Source organism: Salmo salar, chromosome ssa04 (genome assembly GCF_905237065.1).
Source record: "Salmo salar chromosome ssa04, Ssal_v3.1, whole genome shotgun sequence".
NCBI classification, from domain to species: Eukaryota; Metazoa; Chordata; class Actinopteri; order Salmoniformes; family Salmonidae; genus Salmo; species Salmo salar.
In genome coordinates this window covers 10,644,756-10,667,046 of record NC_059445.1, presented here as the reverse complement: position 1 = coordinate 10,667,046, position 22,291 = coordinate 10,644,756, and the positions used below count along the sequence as shown (strand labels likewise).

Here is a 22,291-nt window from a genome sequence, read left to right as displayed (position 1 = left end):
TCTGGACTGACCACCGCAATCTGGAGTACATCCGGGCGGCGAGGAGACTGAACCCGCGTCAAGCCAGGTGGGCGATGTTCTTTACGAGATTTCGGTTTAACATCTCGTATTTCCCAGGTTCCCGGAACACTAAGGCCGACGCACTGTCTCGTCTCCATGACGCCGAGGAACAGTCCACCGATCCCACGCCCATACTTCCAGCCTCCTGCCTGGTGGCACCGGTGGTCTAGGAGGTGGACGCGGACATCGAGCGGGCGTTACGGACGGAGCCTACTCCTCCGCAGTGGTCAGTGGGTCGTAAGTACGTTCCGCTCGGTGTTCGCGATCGGCTGATTCGGTGGGCTCACACGCTTCCCTCCTCGGGTCACCCAGGGGTTGAGCGGACAGTGCGTGGTCTTAGTGGGAGATACTGGTGGCCCACCTTGGTGAGGGACGTGAGGCACTATGTCTCCTCCTGTTCGGTGTGCGCTCAGAGTAAGGCTCCCAGGCACCTGCCTAGAGGGAAATTACAACCCCTCCCGGTTCCACAACGACCATGGTCCCACCTGGCGGTGGATTTCTTGACCGATCTCCCGCCGTCTCAGGGCAACACTACGATCCTGGTCGTTGTGGACCGGTTTTCTAAGTCCTGCCGTCTGCTTCCGTTACCCGGTCTTCCTACGGCCCTGCAGCCTTATTCACCCACGTCTTCCGGCACTACGGGGTGCCCGAGGATATCGTCTCAGATCGAGGGCCCCAGTTCACGTCCCGAGTGTGGCGGGCGTTTATGGAGCGACTGGGGGTTTCGGTCAGTCTGACCTCGGGGTTTCACCCCGAAAGTAATGGGCAGGTGGAAAGGGTAAACCAGGAGGTGGGCAGGTTCCTGCGGTCCTACTGCCAGGACCGGCCAGGGGAGTGGGCAAGGTTCGTGCCATGGGCCGAAATGGCTCAGAACTCTTTGCGCCACTCCTCCACCAACATGTCACCATTCCAATGTGTGTTGGGTTATCAGCCGGTCCTGGGGCCATGGCATCAGAGCCAGACGGAGGCCCCTGCGGTGGAGGAATGGGTTCAGCGCTCAAGGGAGACCTGGAACGCTGTGCAGGAATCCCTGGAACGAGCCAGGGAGCGACAAAAAGCGAGCGCTGACCGGCACCCCAGGGGAGAGAGTCTGGCTCTCGACCCGGAACCTGCCCCTCCGCCTGCCTTGCCGGAAGCTGGGTCGGCGGTTTGTGGGGCCATTTAAAGTCCTGAGGAGAATAAACGAGGTGTGTTACAGATTACAACTTCCTTCTTATTATCGTATTAACCCCTCGTTTCATGTGTCTCTCCTCAGGCCGGTGGTAGCTGGTCCGCTGCAGGAAAATGAGGTACGGGAGGTCCCTCCACCCCCCCTGGACATCGGGGGGGCCCCGGCGTACACAGTCCGGTCCATCTTGGACTCCAGACGCCGGGCGAGGGGCCTGCAGTACCTCGTGGACTGGGAGGGGTACGGCCCGGAGGAGAGGTGCTGGGTACCGGTGGAGGACATACTGGACCCAGCGCTCATCCGGGAGTTCCACAGCCTCCATCCGGATCGCCCTGCGCCTCGCCCTCCGGGGCGTCCTCGAGGCCGGCGTCGGCGCGCTGCGGGAGCCGCGCGTCAGGGGGGAGTACTGTCACGACAGTGACGGATGGTGGAGCCCCTCCTCGGCCGGGCGGAGCTCGGCGGTCGTCGTCGCCGGCCTACTAGCTACCATCGATGCCTTTTTGTTTCACTTTCGTTTGGTTAGGTCTAGGTAGGCACGCACCTGTTTTGGGTTAGTCATTAGTAAGGGGGGGTTATTTAGGTTAGTGTAGGATGTATGTGGTTGTACGTGATTGTGTTGCTTGTCCGGGGTTTTGTGCTAAAAGAACGTGTACTGAGTTTTCCCTCTGCCAGTGGTTTATTTTCTTTGTGTACACCACCACAGAATATTTAAGGGCTGCGCCCCTATACTTTTGGCGACCACATCCAGTTGCTTCAAATAAAGAAGTGTGGTCACAAACTCTCTGTCTCGTGTGCCTGACTCTACCTCTCCTGTTGTTCTTCGAGCCAGCCCGTGACAGTGTAGTGCAATAAGCCAAACTAAATGTAGTTTATATCAATAGAGAAACCATTAAATAGCAAAGCATAACATTCCTATTGACCAGCAATGGAGGCAAATCTCTACTCCAGGACTGAAATTAAGAATGGACAGTCTAAGACATGAAGACATTTACGAACAGGGGGATATAAATGTTTGTTTTAGAATGTTCTAGATGGGTTGTTAGGAACATCATCCGTAGAGTATCAGATTTAGTCTACTCTCAGCAACTCTCTGTATGATGGGTTGTTAGGAACATCATCCGTAGAGTATCAGATTTAGTCTGCTCTCAGCAACTCTGTATGATGGGTTGTTAGGAACATCATCCGTAGAGTATCAGATTTAGTCTACTCTCAGCAACTCTCTGTATGATGGGTTGTTAGGAACATCATCCGTAGAGTATCAGATTTAGTCTACTCTCAGCAACTCTCTGTATGAATGGTTGTGAGGATGTGGCATCTCTATACCTCATGGCTGAAGACGTGGTCTTCAAATATAGCATGCTCCATTCTGTCACAGATGAGGGTGCAGAAGGGGCACAGTCTGTGGCTGTCCTCGTGCAGCTCCAGCTCATCCTGGGTGATGCCAGGGAACCACTCATGGCAGTGACGACACTGCAAGGACAACTATGGGACAGGTACAGGTCTTAAGTGGTAATAATATCAAAGTCACCATTGGCCTCATGGTGAAATACCTAAGCAGTTTCCTTCCTCTCCGGCAACTGAGAAAGGATGCCTGTAACTTTCTAGTGACTGGATGCATCCAAAGTGTAATTAATAACTTCACCATGCACAAAGGGATATTCAATGTCTACTTTTTTTTAACCCATCTACCAGTAGGTGCCCTTCTTTGCGAGGCATTGAAAAACTTCCCTGGTCTTTGTAGTTGAGTCTGTTTGAAATTCACTGCTTGACTGAGGGACCTTACAATTATCTGTATGTGTGGAGTACAGAGATGAGGTAGTCATTCAAAAATCATGTTAAACGCTGTTATTGCACGCAGAGTGAGTCCATGCAAATTATTACGTGCCTTGTAAAGCACATTTTTACTCCTGAACGTATTTAAGATTGCCATAACAAAGGTGTTGAATACGTATTGACTCAAAACATATCAGCTTTTCAGTTTTAACTAATTTGTTCAAATGTAAAAAACCACAATTCTACTTTGACATTATGGGGTATTGCGTGTAGGCCAGTGGAAATCTCTATATAATCCATTTTAAATTTAGGCTGTAACAAAACAAAATGTGGAAAAAGTAAAGGAGTGTGAATACTTTCTGAAGGCTCTGTAAGTGGTAACATCAAATAGATGGATAGAGTTAACTATAGTGTAGCACAGAAATGGTGGTGCATAATGTCACGTCCTGACCAGTAAAGGGCTTATTTGTTAATGTAGTTTGGTCAGGACGTGGCAGGGGGTATTTGTTTAGAGTGTTAGGGGTTTGTTATATTATGTGTTTATGTAGAAGGGGTATTTGTTTAGAGTGTTTCGGGGTTTATTGGGCTATGTGTTTATGTAGAGGGGTGTTGGTTTAGAGTGTACCGGGGTTTTAGGTTTAGGTTAGTGTATTCTATGTTAGTTCTAGGTTGTTTACGTCTATGTTCAGTTTATTGATTTGACCTTCAATTGGAGGCAGCTGTTTCTCGTTGCCTCTGATTGAAGGTCCTATGTATAGGGGTTGTTTTGTATGGGGTATTGTGGGTAGTTGTAGTTGCATAGCTTTGTGTTTAGCCTGCATCCTGTTCGTTCGTACGTTTTGTGTTCAATAAAAGTGAAATATGAGCACTCAACCCGCTGCGCCTTGGTCCAATACCTACAAAAGACGTGACACATAAAGCATTATGAAACCAATCCTTTGATCCCAAATCACTAGTGTATCTTGTTGTAAACGTATAAACTGCATTTATACCATGTATAACAGGGTTCCCCTATAGGCGGGCCATGATTTTTATGATCCCAAAAAAAAGAACACAAATATACATAAAAGACTTTAAAAGAAGGAAATCAGGAAACCAGGAAATCAGCTCAAAGTGATTTTAATTTAGGAAATCTGTTCCCAAGTATTCCCACGTATAAATAGATAGATATATGTGATCGTATCCCCATGTAATCAAGGTTTGAAATTATTCTGTTTTTGTCAAATTCTATATCTGTTTGAGATTCTTTAGGTCAAATTGAAGTGTACAAATTATTTATAACTATGTTCCGGCTTCCTAACCATCTGCTCAAAGAAAAATTGGGCTGAATGTAATTGGGGACCCCAGATTTATACCATAGGAATGACTCTACATACCTCTTCCACCTCGAAGTTTGGAGCAGTGTCTGCAAACGGAATCATATGTCAGTCATAACTGAACACGTTTTGTTATTTTTCAAGAAGGAGTGTTCATGAGGCACCAGTGGCGTTCATTTCTCATTCAGGAATATTAAGGTGAGGTTTTCCAACAGCTGGAGAATTGGGATTACCTGGGGTCTCATAGTGGTTCCCAGAGGGGAGACAGGCAGACAGTACATCTAGCTGCTGCTCCTCAGTGGGGGTGGGGTCAGTTGGAGATCCATAAGGACTGGGATGCTCCAAGGACACTGGTGCAGCCTGGAGGTCAGTGAACTCCTTGCGAAGTCTCTCAATATCTCTTCTGAGGTCCTGACAGAATACAGTGGAAACCTCCATGATAAGAAAACTTCCCTAACTCTGCTGTAAAAAAAAGAGAAAAGATTTAATGACTAGTAAATAGTAGCAAAATTCATAGCAATCACCTGATTTTCTCTGGACAACTCCTCATTTTCTACTTTAGCCATCTCTGCTATGTTTTCTTTCTCCTCAGTGATTCTGCGTAACTCTAAAAGTTGCATCTGAGAGGAGAGAACAGGCAACTCGTGATCAGCCAGGAGAATAAGGTTAGTGTGTTCTCTATTCATTTACAGGTGGACTAACTTCACAGAACAAACAACATATTGATAAACAAAAATGATATCCCTTTTGGTGGATCGGAAAATTCAATAGTGTCTAAGATATCCTTAAAGCACCTCTAGTTTAGGCCTCCCGAGTGGCGCAGTGGTCTAACCCGGGTCTGTAGGTGTTACTACAGACCCGGGTTCATTCCCGGGCTGTGCCACAACCAGGGTTGGGTAGGTTACTTTCTAAATGTAATCCATTAGTTACCTGTCCAAAATTGGAATCAGTAACATAACCTTTCGATTACCCAAACTCAGTAACATAATCTGATTACATTACGTTAGTTTTAGATTACTTTCCCCTTAAGAGGCATTAGAAGAATACAAAAATGTATTCTACCAATTGAACGACATCTATTGCAGGATAAATCAATGTTAAAGTTTACATAGCTGGCCATATATGGATGTTAAATGTTACTTTATTGGTTGGTTATGTAGGCTTCTTCTAACCCATCGCTTTCTACTACATATAATAATACGATTCAATTATATCTTTACATTGTAATCCCCTATATGTAACAGATTACATATAATCCGTTACTCCCCAACCCTGGCCACAACTGGCCATGGCCGGGAGTCCCATAGGATGGCGCACAATTGGCCCAGCGTCGTCCGGGTTAGGGGAGAGTTTGGCCGGGGGGGCTTTACTTGGCTCATGGCGCTCTAGCAACTCCTTGTGCCGGGCCGGGTGTCTGCAGGCTGACCCCGGTCACCAGTTGAACGGTGTTTCCTCCGACACGTTGGTGTGGCTGGCTTCTGGATTAAGCTGGTGGTTGTTAATGAGCGCGGTTAGGCGGGTCATGTTTCGGAGGACGCGTGACTCCACCTTCGCCTCTCCCGAGGCCGTTGGAGAGTTGCAGCGATGAGACAAGATCAAAATTGGGGAGAAAAAGGGGAGTAATATACAACTTTTTGGTTTGTTTGTATAAATGCACCTCTGGTTTGCTGCTCTTCTTCTTGGTCTGAGCAGACGTCATGGAAATGCTCTCCATGCGCTCATAGACCTCCTCCAGTTCCCTCTCGGCTTTCTCTGCACGTCTGCGGGTATTGTGGGAAGCCTGCTGCTCCTGGTGCAACTGTGTCCGAGCCTCCTGCAGATTCCATGACGTTGAATGAATTGGCCAACTAGTCTTTTAAAGAGCGTATGTGTGTTAAAAGCATTAATTCTCATTGATTACTCTGCTGAGTGTGCTGACCTGTAGAAGCTGAATGTAATCTTTCAGTCTGCGGGTCTCCTGCTCAGATTTGAGCCTTGGGGTCATCCTGTTTACACAGACACGGGGGCATGAGGAACCACCTTGGTATACAAGTGTAAAAAAAATCCAAGACAGGATGATATCATGATATGACTGGAAAGGTGATGCACTAGAAAGCTTTGTTCCCATGCATTTAATGGATTGCTTCAGACAAGAATGACTCACTGTGCAATCTCCACACTTTGGATCTCAACCCTCCCTCTCAACTCCTCTTGCTCCTTCTTCAGCTGTTGGATCTTGATCAACGCTCGTTCATTTTTCTCAGGAATAGTGGTCAGAGACTGCAGTGATTTGTCGCAAGAAATAGCAAGTTAGATACACGACAATGAAACAGAGAAAGTGGAATAAAGAGTAGAAGATACATTGGAAAAGATGTATGGTGTACAGTACATATAGCTGCCACATGTTTTGACACTATATTCACCAAATATTTTTCATGAATAGATGTCAGAGACTGCAGCCATTCATGGAAAGAAACATTTAGAAATAAGACAAGGAAAGAGAGACAATTGAAAAGCATTGATGGTATTCAGCTGTATAGTGTAGAGACTACAGCTGTCAGATTGTATTTTATTTTTTACTACCAATGATAATTAGTTGTAGTAGTACTGGTAGTGCATATACATAAAACATACATTCTCATTTCCATTCTGACACATGACTAGGGTCTATAAAGGCAGCCTGGTCTCATAGACTAGACGTAACGTAGTGCATGTAAATCCGGGACACTCAAATTAGTATGATATATTACGACAAGACAGATGGTTACTTAAGGCAAAACATTTAAGTGGGGTTGTTGGTCGGGGTGGGAGTATAATGCGATGTCTAGCAATGTCTAGTAACCCAAAGGTTGTGAGTTCAAATCTCATCACAGATGACTTTAGCATTTTAGCTAATTAGAAGCGTTTCAACTACTTACTACTTTTTAGTTACTGTGCAGCTAACTCTTCCCCTAACCTTAACCTTTTAGCTAATCGTTCCCCTAACCTTAACCCTTTAATCTAACTCCTAAACTTAAACTTAACCCTAACCTTAACCCCAACCCCTAGCCGAGTTAACATTAGCCAGCTAGCTAACGTTAGCCACCTATCTATAATTGGTAAAATATCATACGTTTTGCAAATTTGTAACATATTGTACATTTTGCAAATTCGTAACATATTGCACGTTTTGCAAATTCTGAACATTTAATACAAATTGTAATTCATAACATATCAAACAAAATGGGTGATGGACTTCCACAAATTAATACATACCATGCGAAACGTAGCATATCATACAAAAAGGGGTGTTTCGGATTAACGTACAGAATAATACAAAATGATCTGAGATCAGCTTGAGAAAGGAGCTGCTGTTGGAACAAACAACTTGAAAACAAACCTTGAGGCGATCAATCTCTTGCTGTTGCTCCTTCAGGACACTTCTCAGAGTCTCATGTTGCTCTTTCAGTTGCTCTATCTCCATGACCAGCTCTTCTTTCTCTCTCTCACTTTACTCTACCTGTTCCTAGATTCAGAAACGCATGTCATGTACATAACCTTTCCTATGGATCATTTTAGCTAATATGTTCTTGTGAGGAACATCATCAATCCAAACAGAGTGCTGCCTTTTAAAGACAAGTATTTCAAGCATGGTCTTCAAAACACAATCTTTGGATTTTAGATATTGTGGATTGTATTGTTCCTGCGTTGTGATGACCAAGAGGTAGTTTTCCAGGCTGTAGTCTGTGTTTTGGGGTTTTAAAGCAGAGGGGGGTGCTGGCTCCTCTCACTTGGTCATTACTATCAACATAGCAGAGCTGATAGAACTCTGCAGAATCCTTTCTATGCTATCAGGAATACAATATCACTGTCAGTGTAATTCCCAGCATATTATTGATCACTTAAATATCAAAGGAAAATTGCATTTACATTATTTGTGTATAAAATCAAGAAGTTAACATAGGCTTACTGGTACCATCCAGAAAGTGTAACCTAAACTGAGCACACTGATTAATATCAAAGTTCATGTTAGTTGAAAAGTTTGAGGATAAAATGCACACATTATAATACCACAAAAAAACACTTCTTTTCTGACTAGATCCTGTCCTAACAGATCCAATGATGGTTCTACCCACACAAATGTGTCCTTTCTGGTGCTCCAGCCCGCCTGCACAATAATGCAGTTATAACACAATCATGACTGACAACATAGGGAGGTATTCCAGACTATGGATATTTATTGTTGAATATAGGTTAAAACAATCCATATCATAATGTCAGATGAAACAGATCCCATATGAATATTCATGACAAAAGGTATATCATCTAATCTTGAATACCCAAGCCCAGTCTCTGGGGTTCGGTTCGATGGTTGCTGTCAGAGAGTAGCAGAAAATCACACGCAGCATTTAGTGCGTATGAGTAGGGGATTACCTGGGAAACATGTGCCTGCACTTTCAGTGCATGGGAAATATAGCTAAATGAAAACAAGCAGGCCAAGATACCCATAAAAAATGTTAAGTTTGAACTAAACAGCAGGTGCAACTCGCTTAAACCTTCATTTATGTTGTCAACTGAACCCTTAGGCTATATCTCTTCTCTAGCAGCACACATTGTCCATGGGTCGGTTGTTTAGAAGGCAACCAATTTTATATTACATAAAAATGTAATTAGCCAACACCATCATGGTTATACATTCGGATGTACTATGACCTAGGTCAGGGATCATAAACTAGATTCAGCCGCGGAACGATTTTTGGTCAGGGGACCTGAACATGATTACAAATCATTTGTATACTGAAAATTGACAACAAGAACAGATATAATATTTTACTAAAACATTATAATTTCAAACCTTGCCTACTTTTGTATACGATCACATATTGTAGCCTATATCTCTCTATTATGCGGGGAAATACTTTGGAACAGATTTACAAAATGTAAATCACTTGGAGATGATTTTATGGTGTTTTTTGTATTGTATGTCCAACACTACTGACTTTGTTATGTTCGCAAAACCTACGTTTGACTTTAATTTTAAATGTGTTGTGTAATTTATAGGTTTCCTACCGACCTGGCCCTCATATTTAACATAAGACTTATGACGTTTATAAGATTGTCAAACATACACTTCTAGCTCGATACGTTACGGCAGGTAGCCTAGTGGTTAGAGCGTTGGGCCAGTAACCGAAAGGACCCATGAGCTGACAAGGTAAAAATCTCGTTCTGCCCCTGAGCAAGGCAGTTAACCCACTGTTCCCCGGGCGCCGAAGACTTGGATATCGATTTAATAAGGCAGCCCCCCCGCACCTCTCTGATTCAGAGGGGTTGGGTTAAATGCGAAAGACACATTTCAGTTGAATGCATTCATTTGTACAACTGACTAGGTATCCCCTTTCCCAATACCTTATTCGAAATCGTTTTACTCTGTTTAGCCTACTCAAGCTATGAAGATATACTGCAGGTAACGTTAAAGGCCACAAATAAATAAGAGAGAACGAATATGAAAGTAAACGCAATTCTGTCATTATTACGATCAAATGTATTATACTGTTTAGCTCAAATAAATGATTTTAATTGTTGACCTTACATGAAGTTTGGACTGCCAGTTCAACTCAGAGCGGTGTCGCACTCGCAACTCAAACGTCAGATCGGAATAGGCTAGGCTACTTGGTTTGTTCTAGACATCCCGGAACTCGGAACTAGGAAAGTAGGGAAAACTGGAACTACAACTGGAAAGTAGGGAAAAAATGAACTCCAATTGGGAAAATAGTTTTGAATGGTAATCCAACTCGGATTTTGAAGTCGGAAACTCAAGCATCAACCGGTTTTGTCTATAAGGGATACAGCTTTTCTCAAAATTGACTTTTCATAGCAGGTTTGGAGAACCTAAGCAGCAGGTTAGGATAATTAACGTAGCAGGTTATGATCATTAGGTTAAGGTTAGGAAAAGGGTTAGGGTTGGCTAAATGCACAACAAAACGTTTAAGTCAAATTGACCAACTGTATCCCATCTAGTAATTACGGCATCATCCTAGAGCTCCGACTTCTCCGCTCTGAAGATCACAGTCTGAGCTCGTTTTTTCAGAGATCCCAGGTGTCGTGAACAAACCATGCAATTATCTCAATACATTCTCCTCAAGCTCTCTTCTCGCCTCCTTTTCAAACCCCATTGGATGAGGTCAGAGAGGCGGGACCTCTGACTTTGGTTTTGAGAAAGAGGCGAGGAGAGAGGACGTGAGAAGTATACAATTGAGCTTCTAATCCAATGTCACAGGTATGGGACACTTTTCACCGAACTTCGATACAAATACATTTTCGTAGCAGGTTAGGACATTATTTTCGCTAACCTCCGTATCCTAACCTGCTACTGAAAAGTCACTTCGGAATCGAAGTGCAGTGAAGAGTCTCTCCCTCATCGGTATTGGTGGTGTTCCTGCCCGAATAGATCCACAGACGTTGCATTGCATCAACCAATGGTCAAATTGCTAAATCACATTATTTGGTTAGCTCAATGGTGTATATATACATCACTGGGTTAGCTGATATGTTAAAGACTTATCCTGCCTTTGTAAGAGCTGGAATTAGTAGGGCAGGAACACCATCATTAATTTGAAGTGCGCACAAACCTAATCATAACTGTACTGGCGAAATGTAGTTTCTCAAGGGTATGGCCACGACCAATCAAAAGTAAAGGCTACTTTCCCTTTTATCTTGCTGATTAACGGATTAGATATTCTAAGAGGAAAAGGGAAACACACTCAGACAATGTGGGGAACTTTTACATATTTATTTGAGGTGTATATCAGGAAGAAAAAAACATTTTTTTAAACATATGATCATTGATACACATGCATTATTGACATCAAGTAAATATGATTGATTATATTTCGAAAATATTTGATATGATAAGGTTATATGATTGATTGCATATAGATTGCCATGTCAAATCATCAGCTTCTACTTCCTATGAGCTGTATCATGTTGGACCGTCTGATTCTAACCATCCTCTTCTGGTGACCATGAGGTGATGCTGGATGCTCCCACTGAATGCAGAGTTCATCAGTTCCACTGCATAGTGTTTAACCATGGGTTAACCATGGGTTTACCCTGGGGAAAGAATCAAATAGAAACGCCTCAATCAAAACCTGAAGTGGGGTAAGCATAGCATATGATCTAGTATCAAGTAGTCTTTTAAGTCTTTCTTGAAAAAAGTATTACTTTACTGATTGTGTTATATGACTGTGACTCGATATCATTTACTTTTTTAAGTTGGCGACATCCAGCATTGCCATCACTTTGATTCTCTTTGGGTCATAGACACAGTCTTCCTCTTGGTTGCTCGGCACCATGCCAACACCAGGTGGAACCCAGGCAGTGTCGAAGCCACGAGTGTGCCAGTTGTATTGGTTGTCATGACCTTTTTTGTTGATGACTTTAACTCTGCCAACATTCACCTTCACTTTCAGAACCATCCTGTCTGAGTCAGAAGAACCAAGGGGGTATCTAATGACTTTTCTGATGTCTCGACTGAGGTAGACACCTGCACCAAGCATGCCAACTTTAGATGGTGTGAATCCATTTCTCTGTATTTCTACTGCAGCCTGCTTTGATGTCCCATGATACATCACGTAGACGTGACTGTCCTCAGGGGTGACTCCACTCTGAAGATGATCATACTGAGATCTGTAAGACAGGAACATCATTTGTGTTTATAGCTATGTAAGAAATTATATTGTGTTCAGTAGGTTAATTGTTTTTAAGATACATTATATCTTTACATTTATTGAAAAAAAGTGTTGTATATGAAACTTTAAGTCTTTTTCATACTTACAAGTTCTCTTCGGTAACCTTCATCACCTCAATGACTTTGATTCTCTTCGGTTCATAGACACAGTTCTCCTGTTGGTTGCTCGGCACCATGCCAACATTAGGAGGAACCCAGGCAGTGTCAAAGCCATGCACAGTGTGCCATGTCTTCTGCATGGGGTGGTTCCGCTTGTCTATTTCCTTAACCCTGCCGACATCCACTCTGACTTTTAGTACTCTTTTCTCAGAGTCAGGAACATCAAGAGGGTATTTACAGGCTTTTCGGATGTCCCGACTAACATAAACACCAGCACCAAGCATTCTATCTGCACTTGATGGTTTGAAACCTTCCCTTTTAATCAACTCTGCGCCCTGTTTTGAGCAGCCATGAAACATCACATATTCTCTGTGATCTTCAGGGTGAGTCTTGCTGTCAAGCAAGTTGATGTAGTATGGGGAGTCAGGGTTAACATCCATAGTAACGAAACTGCTGTTAAATACACCTCTGCTGAAATGAGCTGTAATTTAAGTTCATACATTGCAATTACAATTTGTAAGTTAACATCATTGCAAATTCCTAAGGCTGAAACTGTTACACTAAATTGTTATGGCTGAATAATATTTCAAAATATGCAGAATTATTACACAAAAATTATAACACGATCATGTAAAGACTTATTTAGTAAGTAAACAGGGGTTGTTTGATAGCCAAGTGTCCAGTAATAAGTTAACGTGTCTCGAAAAACAGATGAGACTGTTCTTACCTGCTGCTGCCAGACAAATGCAGGAATACTCCCTATGCTTAGGAAACCTAGCACTTAGGTTTCAATTCCTGACTGCAGGCCAATCTTGCCAATTTAGGTTTCATTTCCTGGTCTAGTCTTGCAGTCTTGACCCGTCATTCAGGACAAGTGAGCACCACATGTTTTGCAAAGATAAAAAATACAATTTTGGGGGGGGGGGTTCTAGTCTGTTTTGCATGTAATTTTGGCATTCATATGTGTCACATATCAGTTTGCAAACAATGTAAAATATATATATATATATAATTGATTTGCTAAAGCCGCATACACACATGGTCTCTTTTTAGTTCTCTTGAGTAAGTCAGCTATAAAATGCAGGTGTTTCAGCCTAGCTCAGCGTTTTCTGTGGTGGTGGGGCGAGCCAGCAGGAAATAGGAGCATTGCGCTGTGATTGGCTCAGTGTTCTGTCACTCATGGAGGCACTACTTCATCACCAAGTCTAAGTCCTTAGTAAGGGTAGACATCCAAAATTTCAGCCCTTTGGGTCCTGCCATAGAGTTATATTTCAAGTGCCCTTCCAAGAAGGCTCAAGGTCATTGGCCACAGATAAAATGACATCAAATCATGTTATATGTACTGTAGCTTTGTTTGGACTGATCATGTCAACATCTTACTTTCAAAATCTTAACTAGCAGTCATCATGAATCAAGTAGACAATCTACTGGCAAATCCTTTATAATCCTTGTCATATGAAGAGAAATAATGAAGAGAAATTATAGATAAAATGTATCGGTGCTCATCGGCCATTGGGCATAAAGATTACACAACAAGTTGGAAATAGCAAATTCAACAGTGATTCATTTGGAAGGAATCAGTGGCTAACTGCAAGCATTGCAAAGTAACCACTAGCCTGCTATTCAATGGAGCGGCTGTGTGTTTTTTCCCCCCCGAGTTCCTACCATAAATCCAGAGAATGCCAGATTTTGATGACAAAATTTGCCCACAAAGGACCGCCGCACCACCTTCATGTTTAAGTGAGCACATCACAAGCCAAGGTGAGTCCAAAAATGTCTTGTATGCTGCTGCATAAATGATGTAATATGCAAGGGAGTTATGTATACTGTAGCTAAGAAAGTAATAATAAGTATGTTGTGTAGTAAGCTGTTAGTAGCCCATGTGCCTCACCCTAATAATTTGGTCTATTTTCACCTCTTAATTTCTCCTAATGTTACTGTTCTGACTCGGTGGTGCTGCACATGTAGCTTATAACGTGTTTTTGAGAAATGTTATCATCTAATATTGTAAGAGGTTTCATTGTTTGCTTATATGTCCCCTTTATTTATCCTATTGTTTAAGTTGCGTCAATTCGATTCTGGTATCAGAACAAAATAGTCAGCACATAGTAACTTCTGATTTATTTGTACTTTAATTAATGCAAACACGTGTATGGTAAATATGTCATTCGTATACGGTCTCGCTGTTACACCACGCAGGGCAGACAGAGAAGAGAGCGTCCCATCCTATTGTTCTCTCTTATATACTCTGACAGTGATAGTTCCCGCTCAATGCTGGCCTGTCAGAGGGAGGAGGAGCGTGGTTTAAACTTGCTCCTCCTATCGTCGGCGTGCAGGCTGGTCCCAGCCTCGTGACGCACTTCCTGTCGCCGATTGTAGTTCTTGTCTTCAGCAGTTGACTTATCCGTAGTTTATATATTTAATATTGTAGCATAGCTTCCCCAGTATATTATATAAGTTATGCAAACAAATAGCCAGTTCAACCCTAACACTATGGTTCTGACTTGGTGTACAGGGAAAATACTGTAAGAGAAGCCGTGTTTGGCATTCTGTTGCTGTACATTTCAAAAGTGCTGAACACATAGTTATATTGACCACGTCCATCTTAAGTCGCTAATTAATGCCTTATTCTAAATTACTTAATGCCTCTTATCCGCTCATCGTTCCCTTATGCCATAGTTTGTACATCTCAATTGTCAGTAGAAGCCACATTTGTTTAAGCAAGTCAGCCATATCAGTCACATTTTTTAAAAAGGCAGTAAAAGAGGCTGAATTAATTGTTTGACAAGGCTCCGCTGATAGCCAGGTACAGCGGTGGTAAGGATTCACTTCATGGTGCTGAAAAGAAAGCTCTGCTGTTGGGACAGATTTATGTAGATGTAACTGTGTAGGTTCAGTCCCTCTCTTTGCCCCAACCTGGGCTCGAACCAGGGACCCTTGCACACATCAACAACTGACACCCACGAAGCATCGTTACCCATCACACCACAAAAGCCACGGCCCTTGCAACGCAAGGGGAACAACCACTTCAGGTCTCAGAGCGAGTGACGTCACTGATTGAATCGCTATTAGCGCGCACCACCGCTAACTAACTAGCCTTTTCACATCGGTTACATAGACCCTAACAGTTTGTGGGCACCGCTTGTTGCCGTTATAGTGCAATTCATGTATTGTTTAGTGTTGTGTCTTTGCTGGCATGCACCTAAAAAAAATATTTAGAGTTTGCCCCACCAAGATTTACATGCTAAAATCGCCACTGTAGTCTTGACCCTACAGTTTAGCATCATCTTATCAAATCTCAAATGAAAAGCAGCCGCGCCCACTCAGATAAGAAGCCTAATCTAATGGGGACATAAACACATGATACGTTTTACTTTCAATCATTTTGTTATTGCACCATTGGCAAGTTGATGTTCATTTATCACACTAGAATCAGCATGAGTAATGTGTTAGCATCTTAATCGTAGCAGCATCTGTAAGGGTCTAGAACTCTCATGCCATCCACATGAAAGGATGCACACTCAGGCAGAAACCATTACATATGTGGCCTCCAACTAAGAGCTACTGGCCAATGCTGACTTATTCAGGAGGTCATATCAGCTGTTGATTTCAGTTTAGAAACGTTTATTACTATTTACAACTCCACAGTTACAACAGTCTTTCCCATATTGATTTATTGGCTAGTATTAAGAGCAGTTTTCCATCAGACTACATGAGCAGCAGGTAGAAAAGGTGTTTGGTTTCAATACAACGGTACAAGGTACATCAGCTTTATAGCCCATGTTATCCCTGAGATTGATGCATAGAAATGAATGACTGATAAGAAATTAGTTGAAGTATTTTATACAAATACTTTTTAATGTAGGCCTTACAGACAGCCACTGTAAATAAGACAAATAAACCCCAATATTTTTTACCTCATACAGCAAAGTGGCACATCCCAAATGAAAGAGCACCTTTTGGCAGAACAGTACATATCAAATATCCTGCATAGTGATGTGTAAAACTAACTTTTAAAGGTAAATAAAATGTCTTCCTACCCACCAGCATTATGATTCTTCCAAAGAATGACTTGTGTTGTCATTTGAAGGGCTATGAGAGTTCACCTCATCCACAGAGGCAGATTGGGACAGAACCCCCTCACTATGTGTGGGTGTGTCAGTAGTAGCAGTAGCAGTTAGAGGAGGCTTGACCTCCAACACTCCACTGTCCAGACCCACAGGTGGAATCTGCTGTTCCCAGTCTTGTAACATGGACTCCAGCAGGCCAGAGTCTGCAGGGTTGCCTGTGGTGGTGGTTGTGCTAGGTACTAGCACGTAGTTGCTAGTGCTGCTGCTTACCGGGCAGGTGTGGTTAGCATCATTAGCGCCTGCGGCAGTATGTTGGTCACTGTCGCTGTCTATGGTGATGACAGTGGGCGAGTGTTTCCCGGACCCTGTGCGCTCTTTGCTCTTGTGCCTCTTGCCCTTCTTCTTGTGCTTCTTCCTCTTCTTCTTCTGGTGCTTCCTGGTTTGCTCTGAGGAGCTGCCCTCATAGATGATCTCCACGCTGAGGCTCCTGCTCCTTTTCCCCCCCGACTTCTCCTTGGACTTCCTGTGACGCTTCTCTTTGCTCTTCTTCTTCTTCTTGTCTTTCATACAGGACGAGGTGGTGGAGGAGGGAGGCTCGTCAAGGGCATTGGAAGACTTGTCTTTGGGGTCAGGTTCCTCCAGGTGTCTCGATTTGTACTTTCTCTTCCCGCTGGGCTTCTCGTGACGAGACTTCCTGTGAGCACCGGACGGCGAACACGTGCTGGAACGACTTCTGGAGCGCCTCTTATCCCGCCGGTGGAAATCAGGACTCTGGCTCCAGGATGGGGACCTGCAATCGATGTTCCTGTGTGAGCTGGAGTAGTAGGACCTCCTCTCTGTGTAGAGTGTGGCGCTGCTGTCCTTCTCACTCTCCCGGCTGTAGTAGTGCCAGTGATAGGAGTGCGACGATGAGTCGTGGCTGCGGCCTGATCGGCTGTACCATCTTTATTGTCCCTCTTCTTCTCTCCTTTTGTGTGGGAGTGGTCGCGGCTTTGGGAGCGCGACTGCCTCCTGCCTCTGGACAGAGTGCTATCGCTGTTGATGGAGATGGCCATGCTCTTGGTTGAGCGGCTGCGGTCGGCACTCCTGGACCTCCTCCTCTGGTCTCTGCTTCTCGAACGTGGCCTCTCTCTAGATCTATCGCGACTTTGACATCTCCTGCCGTCTTTCTCAGTTTGTCCGCTGTTTTTGCTTGCTGACTTACTGGATGTCTCACGTCTAATTGAGGGTGAGGTGTTACGTCTCTCCTTGGAGCACGATACATCTTGCTCCCTTTCCATCCCCTCTGCCCTCCCTGGACATTGGCCTTGAGAGGAGGCGGGGCTAAGGCTGGTGAAGCGGATGTGTTGAAGCAGCCTGGGCACTTCGTCTTTGCTCTCCTCCAGAACAGACTCCTCTGAGTCAGAGGACAGCTTGACCAGCTCTGGATTCCTTTCAGTTAGGGGTTTTACAAAGCCCACGATGATGCAATCCTCATCGCCAGAGGAGGTACACGCCGGTCCATCCTTGTCGGTTTTCACCCGAGCAGAGCCTGCAGTCAGGCAAGGGGCCATTGGCTGTGACACTGCTCTTCACTCTTCACCCACACTGCTCTCTGAGTCTGAGTCTCTGATTGATAGCAGCAGGGCCCTGGTGGGTTCTGTTGTGGAGTACGAAGGTCCGGGCGTCTCGTCGTCCCATGTTGACTGGCTCAGGGCAACCCCGGACACGGGGTCCCCCGGGGGGTCCAGCTCCACAGAATCGCCCCCCTCCTCATCCTCGGAGATGGCGATCACTGAGGAGTTGGAGCTGCTGCCCTCGTCCGAGGATGGCGCAGGGCAGTCGTAGGCGGCATGCTTGTCGTAGGCTTCCATGTTGAAGGGTGCTCGGGCGAAGTTGGCAAACTCGTGCAGGAAGTGATCGGTGCGGGCCTGGAGGAACGGCTGCAGCTCCTCCTGAATGGCCCTGTCCTCCATGTCATAGCGGGTGATGCGGGACATGATGATGTGCTGCACAATGTTGACCAGAGAGCCGTGAGCACCGTACAGCACCACCAGCTCTCTCTTCAGCCAGGGCAACAGGCGGTGCAGGCAGGCCGGGTTCCTCTGGAAGAACTCCGCCGAGATGTCCCGGGAACGGCCGCCGTCCCGCATGCTCCACACTCGCACCCCTCGCCGGTAGAGCGACCGTCTGAACTTGATCATCTCTTGCTCACGGAGGCTGTGCACGGTCCAGCCCTCGCTTTCTGCCCGCCTTCTGGCCGCCAGGCGCGCCATCATGCCATGGAGGCCTCGGTCCTGCCCCCGTTAGGGCCTCGAACATGACCCCGTTGTCGGGGGGAGGGGATGTCCTTCTCTGGTCCTGCCGACGCGCCCCCGTCAGCATGGTGCGGTAGCGGAACCCACCTGCCTCTCATATTTAACATAGTTCAAATTGTTTGCAGAAGACTTTTGGACGTTTATAAGGTTGTCAAACATACAATTCTAACTCATTACCTTATTTGGAATTGTTTTATTATGTTTAGCCTAATCAAGCCATTAAAATATACTGCGGGTACAAGGCCACAAATAAAAAAATTGAGAGAAAACGAATATGAAAGTAAACGCAATTCTGTCATTATTACGATCAAATGTGTTATGCTGTTTAGCTCAAATAAATTATTTAAATGGTTGACCTTACATGAAGTTTGGACTGCCACTGCCAACTCAGAGCGTGTCACGTCCTGACCAGTATAAGGGTTAATTGTTATTGTAGTTTGGTCAGGACGTGGCAGAGGGTATTTGTTTTATGTGGTTCGGGGTGGTGGTTGATTTAGTAGGGCATTTGATTTATGTATTCCGGGGGTTTTGGGCACTGTGTTATGTTTATGTATTTCTATGTTTAGTCTAGTGAATCTGTTTCTATGTTTAGTTAATTGGGGTAGGGACTCTCAATTGAAGGCAGGTGTTGTCTATTTGCCTTTAATTGAGAGTCCTATATATTAGGGTGTGTTTGTAGTGGTGGGAGATTGTTTCTTGTTTAGCGTGTGTGAGCCTGACAAGACTGTTTTGTTGATCATGAGTTCGTTGTGTTTATTATTTTGGTGTTCACTTTTGAGTTTAATAAACGTCAAGATGAGCATCCACAATCCTGCTGCATTTTGGTCCTCCTTTCCCGACGACAACCGTGACAGAGCGGTGTAGCACTCGCAACTCAAACCTCAGATCGGAATAGGCCAGGCTACTTGGTTTGTTCAGGACAACCTGTACCTCGAAACTAGGAAATATCCGACTTTAGTGCGTTCAAGACAACTGGGAACTAGGAAAAAACGCGCTCCAACTGGGAAATAATTTTGAACGGTCATCCAACTCGGAATTTCGGGCATCAACTGGTTTTGTCTAGAAGGGATACAGCTTTCGTCAAAATTCCCTTTTCATAGCAGGTTTTGGAGAACTTAAGCAGCAGGTTAGGAGAATTAACGTAGCAGGTTAGGGAAAGTGTTAGGGTTGGGGTTTGCTAAATGCCCCCCAATTATTATTTTTTTAAGTCAAATTGACAAACTGTATCCCATCTAGAAATGACTGCAGCGTTTTAGCTCTCCGACTTCTCCGCCATGAAGATCACTGACATTCCAATCTGAGCTCGTTTTTTCAGAGTTCTCAGTTGTCTTGAACAAACCATGCGGAAAGCATACTCAAAGTCTCTCTCCTAACCTCCTTCTCAAAACACTAACCATTTTCCTAACCTTAACCTCAGTTTCCTAAACTTCTACTTTAATGATCCTAACCTGCTGCGTAAATTCATACAACTCAGGAAGGAGACGCGTTCTGTCTCCTAGAGATGAACATACTTTAGTGCGAAAAGTGCAAATCAATCCCAGAACAAGAGCAAAGGACCTTGTGAAGATGCTGGAGGAAACAGGTACAAAAGTATCTATATCCACAGTAAAACAAGTCCTGTATCAACATAACCTGAAAGGCCGCTCAGCAAGGAAGAAGCCACTGATCCAAAACCGCCATAAAAAAGCCAGACTACGGTTTGCAACTGCACATGGGAACAAAGGTCGTACTTTTTGGAGAAATGTCCTCTGGTCTGATGAAACAAAAATAGAACTGTTTGGCCATAATGACCATCGTTATATTTGGAGGAAAAAGGGGGAGGCTTACAAGCCGAAGAACACCATCCCAACCGTGAAGCACGGGGGTGTCTGTGCTCCGCGTTCATTTTTCAAAATAAAACATTGTTCAGATAATAAATAAAACGGAAATAATGTAAGTTATTTATTCTTTCTCTGCGGCCCAGTACCAAACAACCCACGGACTGGTACCGGTCCGCGGCCCGGGGGTTGGGGACCGCTGTCCTAACCGACTTGCCAAAACTATAGTTTGTTAACAAGAAATTTGTGGAGTGGTTGAAAAACGAGTTTTAATGACTCCAACCTAAGTGTATGTAAACTTCCGACTTCAACTGTATATTTCACTGGTCACCCCCAAAGCCAACTCCTCCTTTGGCCGCCTTTCCTTACAGTTCTCTGCTGCCAATGACTGGAACGAATTGCAAAAATCACTGAAGCTGGAGACTTATATCTCCCTCACTAACTTTAAGTATCAGCTGTCAGAGCAGCTTACTGATCATTGCACCTGTACACAGCCCAACTGTGAATAGCCCACCCAACTACCTCATGCCCATATCGTCATTTATTTTTTTGCTCCTTTGCACCCCAGTATCTCTACTTGCACATTCATCTTCTGCACATCTTTCATTCCAGTGTTTAATTGCTAAATTGTAATTATTTTGCCACTATGGCATATTTATTGCCTTACCTCCCTAATCTTACTACATTTGCACACACTGTATATAGACTTTTCTATTGTGTTATTGACTGTACGTTTGTTTATCCCATGTGTAACTCTGTGTTGTTTGTGTCGCACTACATTGGTGGGGCTGTGGTGTGGGGCTGTGCTTTGGCAATGTGGGTGGGGTTATATCCTGCCTGTTTGGCCCTGTCCGGGGGTATCATCGGATGGGGCCACAGTGTCTCCTGACCCCTCCTGTCTCAGCCTCCAGTATTTATGCTGCAGTAGTTTATGTGTCGGGGGGCTAGGGTCAGTCTGTTACATCTGGAGTATTTCTCTTGTCTTATCCGGTGTCCTATGTGAATTTAAATATACTCTCTCTAATTCTCTTTCTTTTTCTCTCTCGGAGGACCTGAGCCCTAGGACAATGCCTCAGGACTACCTGGAATGATGACTCCTTGCTGTCCCCAGTCCACCTGGCCGTGCTGCTGCTCCAGTGTCCAACTGTTCTGCCTGCGGCTATGGAACCCTGACCTGTTCACCGGACGTGCTACCTGTCCCAGACCTGCTGGAACCCTGACCCGTTTACCGGACATACTACCTGTCCCAGACCTGCTGTTTTCAACTCTCTAGAGACAGCAGGAGCGGTAGAGATACTCTCAAAGATCGGCTATGAAAAAGCCAACTGACACTTACTCTTGAGTTGCTGACTTGTTGCACCCTCGACAACTACTATGATTATTATTATTATTTGACCATGCTGGTCATTTATGAACATTTGAACATCTTGGCCATGTTCTGTCATAATCTCCACCCCGGCACAGCCAGAAGAGGACTGGCCACCCCTCATAGCCTGGTTCCTCTCTAGGTTTCTTCCTAGGTTTTGGCCTTTCTAGGGAGTTTTTCCTAGCCACCGTGCTTCTACACCTGCATTGCTTGCTGTTTGGGGTTTTAGGCTGGGTTTCTGTACAGCCTGATGTAAGAAGGGCTATATAAATACATTTGATTTGCTCTATCTTGGCCAGGTCGCAGTTGTAAATGAGAACTTGTTCTCAACTGGCCTACCTGGTTAAATAAAGGTGAAATAAAATAAATAAAATCAAACTGTATTTGTCACATGCACCGAATACAACGTGTAGACCTTACCGTGAAATGCTTACTTACAAGCCCTTAACCAACAGTGCAGTTCAAGAAAGAATTAAGAAAATATTTACCAAATAAACTTAATTGTTATAGATTTATTATAGGAAGATATATTTTTTTAAACAACGTATGATCATCGATACACATGTATTATTGACATAAAGTAAATATGATTGACTGTATTTAAAAAAAAATTGATATGA

The 22,291-nt window shown here is 44.2% G+C and overlaps 3 protein-coding genes across 3 annotated transcripts; all 3 read right to left on the bottom strand.

The window, feature by feature from the left end:
* Positions 1–1,743: 1,743 nt before the first annotated feature.
* LOC106602279 (calcium-binding and coiled-coil domain-containing protein 2-like) lies at positions 1,744–9,959 on the bottom strand. Its single transcript, XM_014194808.2, is given in 8 exon segments — positions 1,744–2,710; positions 4,378–4,406; positions 4,551–4,728; positions 4,842–4,937; positions 5,975–6,302; positions 6,461–6,576; positions 7,676–7,801; positions 9,866–9,959. Coding segments are annotated over 7 exon segments (996 nt in total). The 5' UTR covers positions 7,760–7,801; positions 9,866–9,959; the 3' UTR covers positions 1,744–2,545.
* Positions 9,960–11,050: 1,091 nt separating this feature from the next.
* LOC100194720 (uncharacterized) lies at positions 11,051–12,982 on the bottom strand. Its single transcript, XM_014194811.2, has 4 exons — positions 12,849–12,982; positions 12,110–12,602; positions 11,539–11,961; positions 11,051–11,385 (listed from the first exon to the last, which is right to left on the bottom strand). The coding sequence occupies exons 2-4, from the start codon at positions 12,559–12,561 to the stop codon at positions 11,358–11,360; spliced, it is 903 nt and encodes a 300-aa protein (XP_014050286.1). The 5' UTR covers positions 12,562–12,602; positions 12,849–12,982; the 3' UTR covers positions 11,051–11,357.
* Positions 12,983–16,028: 3,046 nt separating this feature from the next.
* Positions 16,029–17,744, bottom strand: LOC106602276 (E3 ubiquitin-protein ligase Topors-like). The gene is made up of 2 exons (XM_045717614.1): positions 17,200–17,744; positions 16,029–17,068 (listed from the first exon to the last, which is right to left on the bottom strand). The coding sequence occupies exons 1-2, from the start codon at positions 17,742–17,744 to the stop codon at positions 16,171–16,173; spliced, it is 1,443 nt and encodes a 480-aa protein (XP_045573570.1). The 3' UTR covers positions 16,029–16,170.
* Positions 17,745–22,291: the final 4,547 nt, after the last annotated feature.